General features: G+C 37.8%; 1 protein-coding gene across 1 annotated transcript; it reads right to left on the reverse strand.

Annotated features, from left to right (window-relative positions):
- Positions 1-2,787: 2,787 nt before the first annotated feature.
- On the reverse strand, positions 2,788-13,513 carry GDPD1 (glycerophosphodiester phosphodiesterase domain containing 1). Its single transcript, XM_010084491.1, has 9 exons — positions 13,476-13,513; positions 9,143-9,278; positions 8,421-8,466; positions 7,379-7,497; positions 6,442-6,531; positions 5,241-5,374; positions 4,504-4,563; positions 3,601-3,652; positions 2,788-3,035 (listed from the first exon to the last, which is right to left on the reverse strand). The coding sequence occupies exons 1-9, from the start codon at positions 13,490-13,492 to the stop codon at positions 2,913-2,915; spliced, it is 777 nt and encodes a 258-aa protein (XP_010082793.1). The 5' UTR covers positions 13,493-13,513; the 3' UTR covers positions 2,788-2,912.
- Positions 13,514-13,904: the final 391 nt, after the last annotated feature.

The following is a 13,904-nucleotide window of genomic DNA, read 5'->3' on the forward strand; positions in this document are numbered from 1 at the left end:
ACACTTTTAGACAAAGAAGCGACAGTAAGTATTCAGTTTTAGATCTTTTATGAGCAAAGATGTTTTAATGTGTCACATTTCAAGAGCATTAATCTTTCTTTACAAGAAATCACTTCATTGATTTGGAGCTAGAGACATCCACAAGACATTCTGCAAATTAAAAGTGCATGGAATACATGCATCATCCTTCATACATAAAATATTTTGCAATAGGATTGAGAACACAGTAAGTGTTAAACAATATTTAGAGTTAAAAGTACCTGAAAAGAATCTCTCCTTGGAGAGAGAGATTAACAGAACATCCTCCTGGACAGCTGTGCAAGTTCTCAATAAATGCTTTTCTGTACAAGTGGTTTAAAAATCACACAGCAAGTTCTGGAATATTCAAAACAATGATTTGATACAACAAACATTCTACAGTTACCTCAATTCCATATTGTTTTGTTACAAACAGTTATCATGGCCTACATCCTGTGTACTGGTGCTCAGACTCACGGCCTCACCCAGGCAACATTATCTGTCTCAAGAGACCAAATTTTACTTCTTGTACTAAAGCCCAAATGGGTGACTGAATAAATTCAGCAGCTTTTCCAGCACCGAACCCCTCCCTCCCATGTAACTAGACTCATTCAAATTTCAGATATTAAGCAGCAGACTTATCAAGGAGAGGTCATGTATAAACAGCACAGTCAAAACCCACATCAGATGTAGAAGACTAGCGGTTGAAAAAACGTGTTGAGCATCTTTGAAGGCAGAAGTTTCCAACACCACTTCTAGAGAGAAACAGGACAAAAATAAAAATGAAATTTAAAAAAAAAAGTTTGTCATTTCAATAACTGTGTTTTGTCATTCAACACAGCATAAAGCAAAATAGTTTGTTTATGCAGTGATGAGGGAAACTTGAGAGAGAAACTGAAGTCGTCACCTGTCCTGTGAGAGATCAAGTCCAGAAATCAAGACTAAAACCAGAATTACATTTGCATTTTAATACAAGTGTGCGTGTTGGAAATTTAATAGCAATAAAATTGAGTTGAAGAAAACCACACAGCATAAAAATTATCTGGAGCTACACACTGGCTAGTAAACCAAATTAAGACAGAAAGGGTGGAAGGACATTAACTCATTTGCCACCACCATCACATGTTCATTTAAACTGTAAATGCAGTAGCTTCTTCCACTTTATCCATGTAGAAATGTTCCTCAGAAAGGAATTATAATGCACAAATGAGTACTGTGCAGCCAGATGGACTTGACATTCTAACACTGACAGCCTAGTGACAGACATAACGAAAGAGCAAAGATGCTCCATGATTCCAAGTATGGCACAGCAGCCAGGGGAGTGACACAAGAGCCCTTCCAAATCTGAGCTAGCAAGAGAAAAAATGACTTTGAAAGTTTTTGTAACAGTGAGTATACCTTGTAGTAAATATACTCTTGCATCTGGCTACTACATTTATTAAGATCCATGATTTTCACATGAAGTTCCTTAAAGAAGCAGATACTATCACTAAACAATAGTTTTGTTCCAGCAACATCTGATGATTAATGACTGAGCTTTATACATGTAACTATGTATAATTAAGATACAGTAATAAAATTCCTTCTGAAAATCCCTACCACTAACATGACAACACCAAAGCACGCAGGTGTTGCAGGCTCAAATCTGTTTGACACACGTGTAACACCCGTTCACAGTGACAGAACCGCATGTAAGCTTCCAGAAATACCTTCCTATCTAACCCCATCCCACCACACTTAGGGGTTCCTGGCTTTTGCCAGTAAAGTTACTTCCATGTCCATGTGCATAAACTTAACAAATATTGAATGTACTTTTGTGGAGAGAAAAGACTAGAATTTACACACATCCTAGACTGACACTTGCTCCTTTTACAAGTATGCATATAAATCTGCTTTGGGTGAATTCATTTAACAGGAACCTTTTAATTTGTTGCCGGAACTCCTGACCAAACTTAAGTCTTCTTTGGTCCTTCACCCTAAAAACAACTTCCCATTCGTCAAACCATACAAATGTGCAACAGACTTCTAAAAAACATTGGCTTCCTATGTGAAAAGACTATTTCAAAGTAAGTGTGACCTATCATAAGTGTAATCTTCCTTTCTGGAAAGCTAGCTACTGCCATGCCATGGTAGCCTGACAGGCAGGTCAGAACCAGGGGCAAAGCTAGACCCTCGCAATGGAACTCAGTGCCAAACCCAGAACCTGGCTTCAATGCGGTATATCTAGACCCTGATGAGTAAATCACAGTATTACCATCACATCAGAAGAAGGTCTAAATGAAGCTGCAACTCCAGCTCAACATTCTCATCAGTAAGAATAATGGAGTAAATCTGTACTGACCAAGTGAGTTAATTTTGGTAAAAAACTGACCTCCTTTACTGACTGCACTTCACAGGCTAAACTGACTAGCCACTGCTTTCAGTTTCTCCTGTGTACTTTTTCTTTTTTGCCCTACAAGTGATCTGAAAACTAAAAGCAACACAAGAAATGCAAAATATGTAGCATACGCTTTCAGAAATTCTTTAGTTTCTGACCATTAGAATACAACTTGAATAACTGACATGTCTTGATGTGTGCTTAGGAACACTTGTGACAGGTAAAATAACTCTTATTATCTACAGGTATCCTATCCAGCAACTTTCCTCCTAGTCATCACTATCTGTGAAGTGCACCATTGCTAATTGAGCTATTTACAAATGTAAACTATGTAATTAAAGTTTTAAAATAAATAGACAACCTTTACATTAGGTAGTGACTCGACAACAAGGTAATAGATCATCCAACTACATCTTTCAAGCAATATGATCTGTGTGTATGCTGCTCTTTTTTTTTTAAATGAAGAAAATCCTTGGCTCACAATCTATTCTGCAAGAACTTCATTGGATTTCTTCCTTTACGCTGGATAGTTGTGCAAAAACTCCTTAAGTTTTGTTGGATAGTCTGTCATCACTCCAGTTGCTCCCAGATCAAATGCCCTCTTGTATTCTTGTTCTTCATTCAGTACCCAAATGTACACCTGTAAGATGGGATAAAAAGACAAAATATTATAGGAAATACTCAAATTAAAAAGGGTGATTTTTGACCAAAATTGTTTCATGTGAGAGAGATGATGCTGCATGTATTTAAAATGATAAATGATTACACTGTGATGCCAAAGACATGCACACAAACATATCCAACTTCTTCCCCCTTGCCCTCCAAAAGGACATTTTCTAGTGGTGACTCTAACTCCCTTTCGTTACCCGAGACTTCAGATTTTTCTAAAAGTCAAAATACTGTTTAGTGAAAAGTCCAAAACAGGTAAGCAGTTCAGCTGATTTTATAGGCTTAAGTTTGAAGTAGGGGGGAAAAAAAGGGGGATTTAAGAGTATTTTTCCAAGAATACAATTTTTCCTTTGCAACTACAGAACTGCAAATACAACAGCATAAGCTACTGCTCAGAAACCAAAAAGCGACTTAGAATCCTAGCAACACAACAGAACATGCTGGGGAGAACATGAACCCTTCTTAAGGTCATATCCGGCTGGTTCAAATTCTCACTAGGTTAAAAGCACACTTCCTTTAGCTTTGCCACACTGTACCTGAATGCCCCGAGCAGTGAGGTGGTCAAAAAGTGCTTTCCGCATGAGCAATCTGCATAAAGGAGAAATGTATTATTTACGAACATGAAGTATATATGAAATTTTCAATGTCTGTTGATGTTCTGCAATAAATTTTCCACAGAGCATTTAGAGTCAATGTTTTCCACAAGAAAGTGATTAGAAGAACCTAATAATATAAAACTTTTAGTTCAAACAACTCAAGACTGGTTAGCGCAGATACCCAGGAATTTGCATTATCTATGGATACTTTTATCAACTCTTCTGAAGAACAAATTCAGCAGATTCCTCCATTATCGTACAGGTACTCCATACCATGCCCAATGAATCAATCCCTTTGCTTTCAGAAGAGATTTTATCCTTCCCACCAGAAGACACGAAAACTCTACTGGCCGCTCAAGAAATTAAACCAACAGGTGTCAGACACAGAAGCAAAAGCCAGAAGACACTTAACTGCGGTTATATTCAACCTCTGAAAGCATATGACTAAGTCTCCTGTAAAGCACAGATATTCTCAAAGTGCAAAGTGTTCCATATCAGCCAAACAGTATCTCCTCTGAGAACATTATGAAACAGTCACAACCCCATGAAACACAAAAGCTGCATTCTGAATCTACTTGCATGAACATAGCAACAGAAACTAAATAGACTAAATTGGAATAATGCCCACTGTTACTGCACCTCGGTATGTTTCAGAGTATGAAAAATAAACTCACATAGGAACACCTATGTAAGATTTGAATACGATTTATGCTACACTGTCAAAAAAGCTAGAAGAAACTGGAAAAAATGACAACATAACAAGTAGCTAGTCTTAGTTACTCGAGCCAACTGTTAATATACTGTCAAAATATAAATAAAAATTTAATAAGATAAAAATCTTACGTGTCAGCTAGCCAGATAATAAATTTCTGGCTTCTTGTCATCTTCTGTGGTTCTTTCAGCCTGTCGAGGAAGAAAAAATTAACAGAGCACAGATTAAAAAATTATTTGAGATGTTCCTGCAAAAGGAACATGAGGAATTAACCTTGCAGTTTCTCAAACTAGTGCAGGACTTTCACTGTCTAAGACAGTGGCTTAGAATTGGGTTACACAAGAGAAATGTGTTGCATTTAAGAGAAGCAGCAGAGAGGGGCATTCAGCATCGTTTGGAGTAAAGTATGAGAAACAAAGAGCATGTGAAATCTCATATCCACCTTATTACTGGCTTGCCTCGCGATCTTATTCAGACTAATTTGTTCTCAAGAAAGAGGGAGAAAAGTGCAAGAATTAGTTATTTGTACAGCACTGCTACCTATCACTATCTAGACAGCATCAGCACAAGCTGCGTCATAAAGGCAGCTGCGTGAAGGCGGTATCTACAGAAGATGCTGTAAACAGGAAACATTGATATACACAGGCACCCCACACTAACAACTGAGTTACACAGAGCTGGCTAGAGATAGGATAAATACAGAGGAGCAGAAGATTTGCAGAGATTTCTCTCAGGAATATACAAAAGTACCTAAACTAACAGAACAGTATCCTGAGGATACTGACAAAACCAATGCTCAGGCTGGCATTATCATTCACTTATTTTATTATTATTTCAGTGCAGCACCCACTGACGGACTCTAACTCACTTGAGGATGATTGAAGGCATGGGAATTTCCAAGAATTCTTCCTTGAAAGGAATGAATGGCAGCAGACCAGTGTAGAACAGGCCAAGAAGCAGGAGGACACGTTGCAAACAGAAAATGATGGGAATATCAGCATTCTGGAAGAACCAGGAAAGAAAGATTCTAAATTATCTTGGTAGATTATCAAGTCTGTTGCAATTACATTTACTCATCAATGCATGTTTCAAGTTTAGCACTTGCACCTAAAGATTAGGCTGCCAACTGTTTATGATGTGCCCACCAGTGAATTTAAATTACTCTTTCTAGTAGCTTGTAATCCACGGAAAAGTTTTACACAATTTGAAGGGGCACTGGGACCTGAAAAGGTAAAGTTTCACTGGTTGCAGCACTGCTTTGGTTACATGCCTTCATCATCTTTCCAGACTGCACAACACTATGCAGCATTTTGTCGTAGACTAGTATTACTGCAAAGAACAAGCTGTGCTTGAGTACAGGACTTGTTACAGCTTGATAGCACAGCAACTCGCTTCACAACACATTTTTAAAGATGCTGGTTTATGAACCAAAATATTTGGGCAGTGATGTTACAGAAATGCTACACAAATGGAAGTGCTGTTCAGGTAGGAAATGGTGTGTTGTCCTGCACAGATAAATCAGAACAATATCTGTGCTCTCAACTAGATCAATTTCACTCAGGTGCATAACTCCCTCAAACTAAGTACAATTTTAATTTAATTCAAAACTGTACAGTTCCTCAGCACAAAAAGGAACAGAATCTATAGCTGTAAAGCAGCTTTATACCAATATAACTGTCAGCTAGCGACCACATCCGTTATTTTGATAAAAAGAAACACACAATAATCAATCCTTGAAAAACTGCTTTTGTAGCAGATGAACGATGTGCAAAATAGGCTCCAAGAGTTCCCAGCATAAAATCATAACACCCTATACTTTATAGAACAAGAATGAAACATGATTAAGCTTAATTCCTCAAATACTTTATTGCAGAGTATACGGGTGTTAACTGTGCTTGACTTATTGTAACAGTGTAGTAAGCCAAATACAATCTAAGCATAAAACTTCTCATCACATCTAGAAGTCTGGCATAGCTGGCTAGATCATGATTTACAGAGTGCTTTTCTGTATATTTTGTCACCACAGAGTGACAAGCAGGCAAGAAGAATGAAGCTGGACCCATTCTTACCTCCTTAAGACACTTTGATACAACCTCGTAATTGACATTCCCCCATACCGTCAAATGCTCTCGCTTATACTGACTCACCAGCTCTGAAACCTGCAATATAAAAAAAAGCAGAATCCTGACATGTGTTCATTGAAAATGATGTGCAGCATTATTTAACTGAAATTCTACTTGCTGCTTTTCACTACATTAGTCATTACAAAAAGGATAGTTCTTCTACACTCTCTCCCAATATAAGATGATTGTGCTGCTTTGACTGGAAAGAAATAGGTGTTCATGTCAACAGCAAAAAGGAAAGACCATCATCCCTACAAAACACCCTACGTAATTCAAGAAAACGAGATGGCAAAATAGTATCTGATGGGAAGCAGATTTCCTCTTCTGTGATGAACACTTATCTCTGCACAGACGTCATGTTTTTATGCTGCTTTGGTAGGCAACAGTCCCTAAGAAGACTCTTCATATGAAGTACAAAACAAACATGTCTCCAGCAGTGCACTATCAGTTTCATGTCAAGATAAAGGGTCAGTAAAGAGCTGTTTGCTGAATATCTTGCACAAGATCACTTCTCTGTCTTCTGTATTACCTCATACGTGGAGCAAGATCTAACATGTGAAGGATGAAGGAGTCTAAGAACAAATTTCAGTGTCACAGACTGCTAGCAACTCCAAGAAACTTTTCTTTTGGAATTTCAACATCATTACATGCAGTGTGAGGGTGGTGAGGCAGCGGCCCAGGTTGCCCAGAGAAGCTGTGGATGCCCCATCCCTGGAGGGGTTCAAGGCCAGGCTGGATGAGGCTTTGAGCAACCTGGGCTGGTGGGAGGTGTCCCTGCCCATGGCAGGGGGTGGAACTAGATGATCTTCAAGGTTCCTTCCAACCCAAACCATTCTGTGATTCTATGACATTCAGTCTCAGTTCAGTGTAGATTTTCATGTACCTTTTTGATCAACACATTGTTGTTCATTTTGATGTCAATGTTGACAGGAGTTTGTGGAAATGCCTCAAACACCTCTTTCAGGAGCGGAATACGGTTGTCTTTTCCCTCGCAGTGACATTCTGGGGAAACAAGAACATTGACACTGCTTTGACCATTTTTAATACACTGCAGATAAAAGCCAAGATATCAAAGCAATGATGGTTTTTTTTATCTTAAAATCAAAACCAATATATAGTTCCTAGAATCAGCAAATTTTTTAACTGAAAAAAAATTTCCTTGACTCGAATAGTTGTAACTCATTATGACAAGCTCACTTCCATAATGAAAATGCCCTAAGCATGGTGCACATTTAGCTTTGAACTTCATAAATTCAGACGTTATTTAGTGTCTGTAGGAATGCAGGCATTGTTAAAATCCTGAAATAGCAAACAGGTTCAGTTACCACATACCAAATGCAATGAAATTGATATGAAATGAGACCAAATGAGAAAAACTTTTCTTTCTAGGAAAATTTACTGGAGAAGCATAATGAGTAAAGGGAACAGAAGGCAAACCCAAGTCATACATGCAGTAACTACTACTCTTTCCATTTGCCCTTCTGAAAATGTCTGTATTAGCGGACAACTCCGCTAGTACTTCAAGCCCAGAGTGCACCAGCACAATGGCATCTGAGTTGTAAATAAACCCTTCTGCCTTCTCTTCGTTTTTTCGGAACAACAAATTTTCAATCAGCACCCTCTGAAGAGCTCACAAGGGAACTGGAAAGCAACTGCAGGAAGTAGACAAGCAAACAATTGAAATGTTTACTTGGAAAAAGATATCTCACATCTCAAGTTTAGCCACTGCCAACTGGTATGAAAAAAGCATTTTGGTTTCTAAAGCTAGGATTATATTTGCTTTTTAAAACTTCTCTTATCAAGATACTGACAGAAGCAAATCCACTTTTCTACTCCCTTTGCCAAAGTAAGAAATTGCCACACTAAAATAATGGGAAATTTGTTACTGTTACTGTAAATTGAAACAGCAAAAGACAAAACCTTACCTTTCTGAAATGTGACATCCAGCTTGCAGAGATATGGTGGAAGTTCCTTAAAAATAAAGGGAAATGGAGCACTAATTCAAATACAGGGATATAATAATGACTTTTCTCCAAAAAGACAAAAAAATATAATTCGTAATCCATATGTTATCTTTAAAGACAAAGATAATATTAAAAAAAAAAAATCTTCCTGCCCAAAATTGATTTAGAAGCACTGTGCTCATTCTTGAACTATCTGGCATTCTTAGACTTGTGTTACCTGTATCTGAAAAAGACAAAATGTTTCCAGATGCCTGGCTGAAAATTCTGAGAATTCCACTTAAATATCAGATGGAAAGACAGTTCTGGAAAACAGGCTTTTAAAACTGTCAAAGCAGGAGGGATTCATCTACTGGTTCTCCCATTAAGAAGCTGGGCATACGAGAGCCTGTTGACTAACCTTCCTTTGTCATCAGGATGGCAAAACAGGTCCACCTCCAGAAAGCTTCACAGAACCTACTACTGGACAGAGTTAATCGCCCTCTGGGAATGAGCCGGTTTTGATCCTTTGACTACCCAGGAGCGTAGTTAACTTTTTTTTTTTCAGTAAGACAAGATGAACCACCTCCTCAGATTTTGGATTCTAGACATACACACACATGCACACAACCTTGCTGCCCACCCCAGCCATACTATAAACACATTTTTAAACATCATCTAGCACCAACCTTTTTTCTTCAACTTACAGAGTATTTGAGGTCGGATATGTTGACATCAACTCCCGTGGACCTCTTCAGGTTCTCATCATGGGACACAACCACTTGCTCATCTTTCGTCAGGTGACAATCTAGCTCCAACATGTCTGTTCCTATATTAACTGCACTGGAAGCACAGAAGTCTGCCTTGAACCACACATGTATTTTGTACAGATCCAAACCTAACACATAACGTGTTATTCAATTAAACTAATCCCACTGGAAGCACTGTAGGTGCTCTATGATGCAACGACTCCTCACAGTCTTGCTGCAAAGCAAGAAGCAAATAACTGCTGCAGTGGGAAAGCCGATGCAAGAGTAAACAACATCTCACAAATCAGAGATGGGATTTGAACTGGGGCACTTTGGCTCCATCCCCCACAGAAATCAAGCAGCACACCTGTCGATCGCAGCCTACCACCTCAGCATTGAGAAACCTACTGCGAAAGCATTGTTTCAGAATTCTGAGTGGGATGTTTATTACTATCAGCACATTTACCACTGGAAGGAATATGCTCTTTTAAAAGAAGTAATAAATTTTGTGGTAAGTGTAAACAAATGACAGGGATGCAAAAGCCTTTTTTTCACTTGATTGAAGTTAATCAGGAATGGATGGATCAGGAAATTAGCAATGGTACTTTCAGGCTTTTGGCTTTTTGGATAGCAAAACTACATTTTTTTAAAAAAATATTCTTATTTTAATTAAAAAGTTTTAATTTTAACTTAAAAAAACCCCCAAACACTAAAGCAGCCAGTCATATTTTTCAAAGAAAAATAGCTATTCCTGTTCCAATACACCGCTTTGAAAAGTTCTAATCCAATCCCAAATCTGCTCTATAGAAGCTTAGCTCATTGGAGTAGTAAAAGCAGAAAGTACTAATACCGATGAAAAATAAGTGCAAGAAACCTCACAGCAGAACAGAAAAACAAAGCTTTACTCCAACAAGAAGTGAATTGCTCATTTCATTAGAAAATAAACTCAGAAGGTATCATTCCAGCAGACAGCTGAAAGTCCCAGCCTGAAGGCTGCACACTTTCTTCAAAACACTGCTCTGTTTTTGTTTTTTTTCTAATCCACCTATAAAAAAACCCTAAACATCTGCGAGTACAGCCTACACGGGACCCAAAGCTTTGGAGCTTCAGTAACAGCCTTTTCCTTAAGAAAAGGGTTTTATTGACTGCTGAAGTACAGACATGCCATGAACGTTCACAAATGCAATAATAAGCAAAAAAAAATAAATTAGAACATACTTTCATAAGCGTCTAACACAATTTCTGGTCCAGCTGGGATAATGATCAAGAAGGGGGTTGTCAAATTAAAACCAATTTGTTAACTGTTTTCCAGTGCCACTAATTAAGAATTAGGAGAGGAACAAAATCCTCTTAACACATGGAAAATACACAGCCTGTTCTGTCTAATTTTTCCTCCTGAGGAAAAGCATCTCCAAATATGCCTCAGGAGATTTGCCAAATTTGTAGAAGACATTCCCATCTAGTACCACATATTCAACCAGCAAAATTTATTAGAAATATTACTACTTAAGAAATTCAGGACTAATGCTGCATGGAAAAAGGAGAACAACAACTTGCCTTGTTAACAAATTTGAGAATTTGCCAGGCTCTTACTAGCAGCTTGCTGCTAAATAAGCTTCCTTAAAGTGCTGAGGTTTCTTTGGCTGGAAATCAGTTTGCTCTGAAGCTCTGTAATAACACCTCAAACCTACATTGCTCCAGAGTGCACTCCAGATGTCCTCCAGATTCAGAAGAACCTGTTGGTAGAGGATCCAATTGCTCCAGAACACAAGTTGTGAAGCGGACTCACACGTGCAAATTAGGATGACAGAGCTTTTTGCTTGTGTTTCACTCCAACTGTTTTCCAGTAAAAGGGCATACCAGGAAAAATACAGGAAAAGCCTTACCTTGGAAACTACATTCCATCAGGCAAGGCTTAGTGTAGCACAATGTATGGAGTTTATAAATACTAAATCGACCAGGTACTTTCATTGCTGTGACTGCAGTGTTTAAAGCTTTCTCTCTAAACCAATTATGTTCATAAAAGAAATGCAAATACAACGAGAAAAAAATGTCTGGAGAGTTTACTTAGCAGCTTCCAGTCAAAATGCTGAAGTATATGGTTGTATTAGGGACAACTGAACTCATAATTAAATTCTTATGACATCTTTTATGCCAGATCCTCAAATACTTTAAGACACTGCAACTGTCTCTTTTAGCTTAAAATCAATTATTTTAAAATCTAAAACTACCGCAGAAGCACTTAGATACAGTATAACACAATTACAGACAAAAAAAAAAAAAAAAGCTATTACGCGTTTACCATGCAAACCAAAAAATACTGTCTCTGGTACAAAAAGCTTAGAATTGCTTTCCAGAATACTTGTAAATTAAGCTAGCATAAAACTTGAAATTATTGATAAGCCCCCCCTTTTTAATATATTAGTAGAATAATTTAATTACCATGCAACAGTATTAAATATTTTCCAATCACTGTTAAATGCAAATAGCATAAATAAAATTATTTGCTTGTCGATACTAAAGTTACTGTTAACAAAGCATAAACAAGCGGGTCGGTCTTACGTTGCAGACAAGCAATCTCTTTTGGTTTCAACTACATCAATGGTCAAATACGCCTGCTTGACCAAACCTGCAAGGCACACCCTATTTGGCTTCATGCAAAATCTGATGGATTATAAATTGATTAGTTCATACTAGCCCTCTGAGCCAATCCCGATGACTTTTCATTGTGCAGATCACCAATTTTTACCAGATTCCTTTTGCTAGTTTACCAGTGGAGATGGGAATGAGTGGATGGGAAGGACAAAGCCTTTACCGCTTCACAGAGGAAGCCAGAAGACTTTCTACTGCCTCATGCAAGGTAAGCACCCTGATTCTGCCCTCTGCGGAAGTAACATGCCTTTATTCTTCAGCCAAGACAATCTCAAAACAAGTAACTGAGCTTTGCTATTGGTAGTTGTGATGAGTTCAAAAAGTGGAGCTCAATACATGTGTTACATTACAGTCGTAAAATTACAAAAACAGTCAGAAGAGAGACAGACAAATGGCTGTGTTATCACAAAAACATATTTGACTCCTAGCACAGTCCTTACTCTAAGTACTACAGCTTATTTCTGGGAATGAAATAAACATAGGTTATGGTATAACTTTCTTTGTAAGAGTGCTATACACATTAAACCAGTATGTACTAAATGAAAATTAAGAAATGGTTAAAAAAATGAAGCACTTTCCAGAAAGTGTGCTAGCAGAATTGAAAAAAGGCAGGCCAAAAAACACAAAACTATGCTAAGCTTCCATGGAGATAGAAAATACTGCAGTACTTTCAATAGCCCTGTTTGGTCGGGAAAGCTGGCACTCCTCCGTTTGCAAGGAAATGTGCAAGCTGATGAGGCTACTTAGCAGAAAGCAAATTTGAAAAACCAAACCAAACAAAGAGAAGCCTCCATAATTTGGTTGGTGCTCATTGGCAGACAGAGTTTTAGATACGCTTCTTCTTCAAATGCCTTTGAACCTTCTTAGAATTCACTGCTTAAACGCTGGAGGCTTAAAAGGCTTTCCAGTACCAACTCCATTTTAAATCCCTAGATAAGAGGCTGTCACACATTGTGCAAATGAAGTATATGTGTGAAGGGAAAAAACAACACAAACATTTTTAACAGCTTTACAGATGATGGATTAAAAGTTATTTAAAATTAGGATTTCAGTCACAATAATTCTAGGAGACAAACTATTAACCTTCTATATAGAGGAGGGAACTGAATGCTCTGAAACTCTGGAATATTCAAGAGAATTGCTTACAGCCATAATAGCAGTCAACAGATTCAGACTCCTGAAATCCAGCCTTGGATGCCAATTAGCATATTGGTACAGGCTGTGATCTGAAATGCCTTTTCAGAAACATCTACGTATCTAGAAAAAACAGTGTACAATATTAAAAAAAAAAAACAAAAACTTTATAACTATAACTAGATTAATGGAAGTAATTGCCATTAAACTTGGAAGCAGTATTGCTTCATGCTTTATTACCTAGCACAGGAGGAATCCGGCCTTCAGCAGTTTTATTTCCAATTGCCAACACAAATTATAGTTTGTGGTATCCCAATTCCTCCTTGTTTAAATTGGAATACTGTTTAGCAATCCACAGAAGTCATCCAAAGGAGAGATAACCTTCAGAAACAGGACACTGTACCCCAAACAACTGATGCAAGTCCTATCTTTCTTGATTGCTTCACTCACTAAAGACCATCAGAACACAGCTGTGTTAGGCATTATTGGTTCCGATTGTACTCACTGGTGAAAGGCTGCCATCGTGTTTTCCAGGTTCTCTCCAGCACCTACAAAAATAACAAAAAACTAAAACATGTACAAAACCATTTTCTTCCCCTCAATCCCAGTGGAAAAAAATAAAAAGTAATGGATTTAAAACGTATGCATTTTGAGGAAATATTTGGAGGAATGAGTATGAAGCTAGAGTCAGAAATCCCTGTTGCTGCCAACCTACAGAGGAGACCCAAGAGACACAACTTTCTCAAGGTTAAACAGCTAAGTAAAAAGAAAAAAAAAATAGAAGACTCTTATCTTGGATTTGTATAACACTTTGAATATACAAAAAGCGTTTATTTTACCAGAGGTTGGGTGCCCTGTTTTTCCTTAAAGTCATTGCATTTGCCTATGACAATACGCTCCACAGTCGGAGGAACAGTATATGCAAAATGTCTAT

The sequence above is a fragment of the Pterocles gutturalis genome, unplaced genomic scaffold (assembly GCF_000699245.1).
Source record: "Pterocles gutturalis isolate BGI_N339 unplaced genomic scaffold, ASM69924v1 scaffold51670, whole genome shotgun sequence".
Taxonomy (NCBI): domain Eukaryota; kingdom Metazoa; phylum Chordata; class Aves; order Pterocliformes; family Pteroclidae; genus Pterocles; species Pterocles gutturalis.

Excerpts from the sequence above, each read along its gene's own strand:
- GDPD1 (XM_010084491.1), bottom strand. Across the intron at positions 8,467-9,142 it reads TATCCGACCTCAAATACTCT|GAACTTCCACCATATCTCTG; the intron begins GTAAGTTGAAGA and ends TTTATTTTTAAG. Across the intron at positions 5,375-6,441 it reads TATCAAAGTGTCTTAAGGAG|AATGCTGATATTCCCATCAT; the intron begins GTAAGAATGGGT and ends TGGTTCTTCCAG.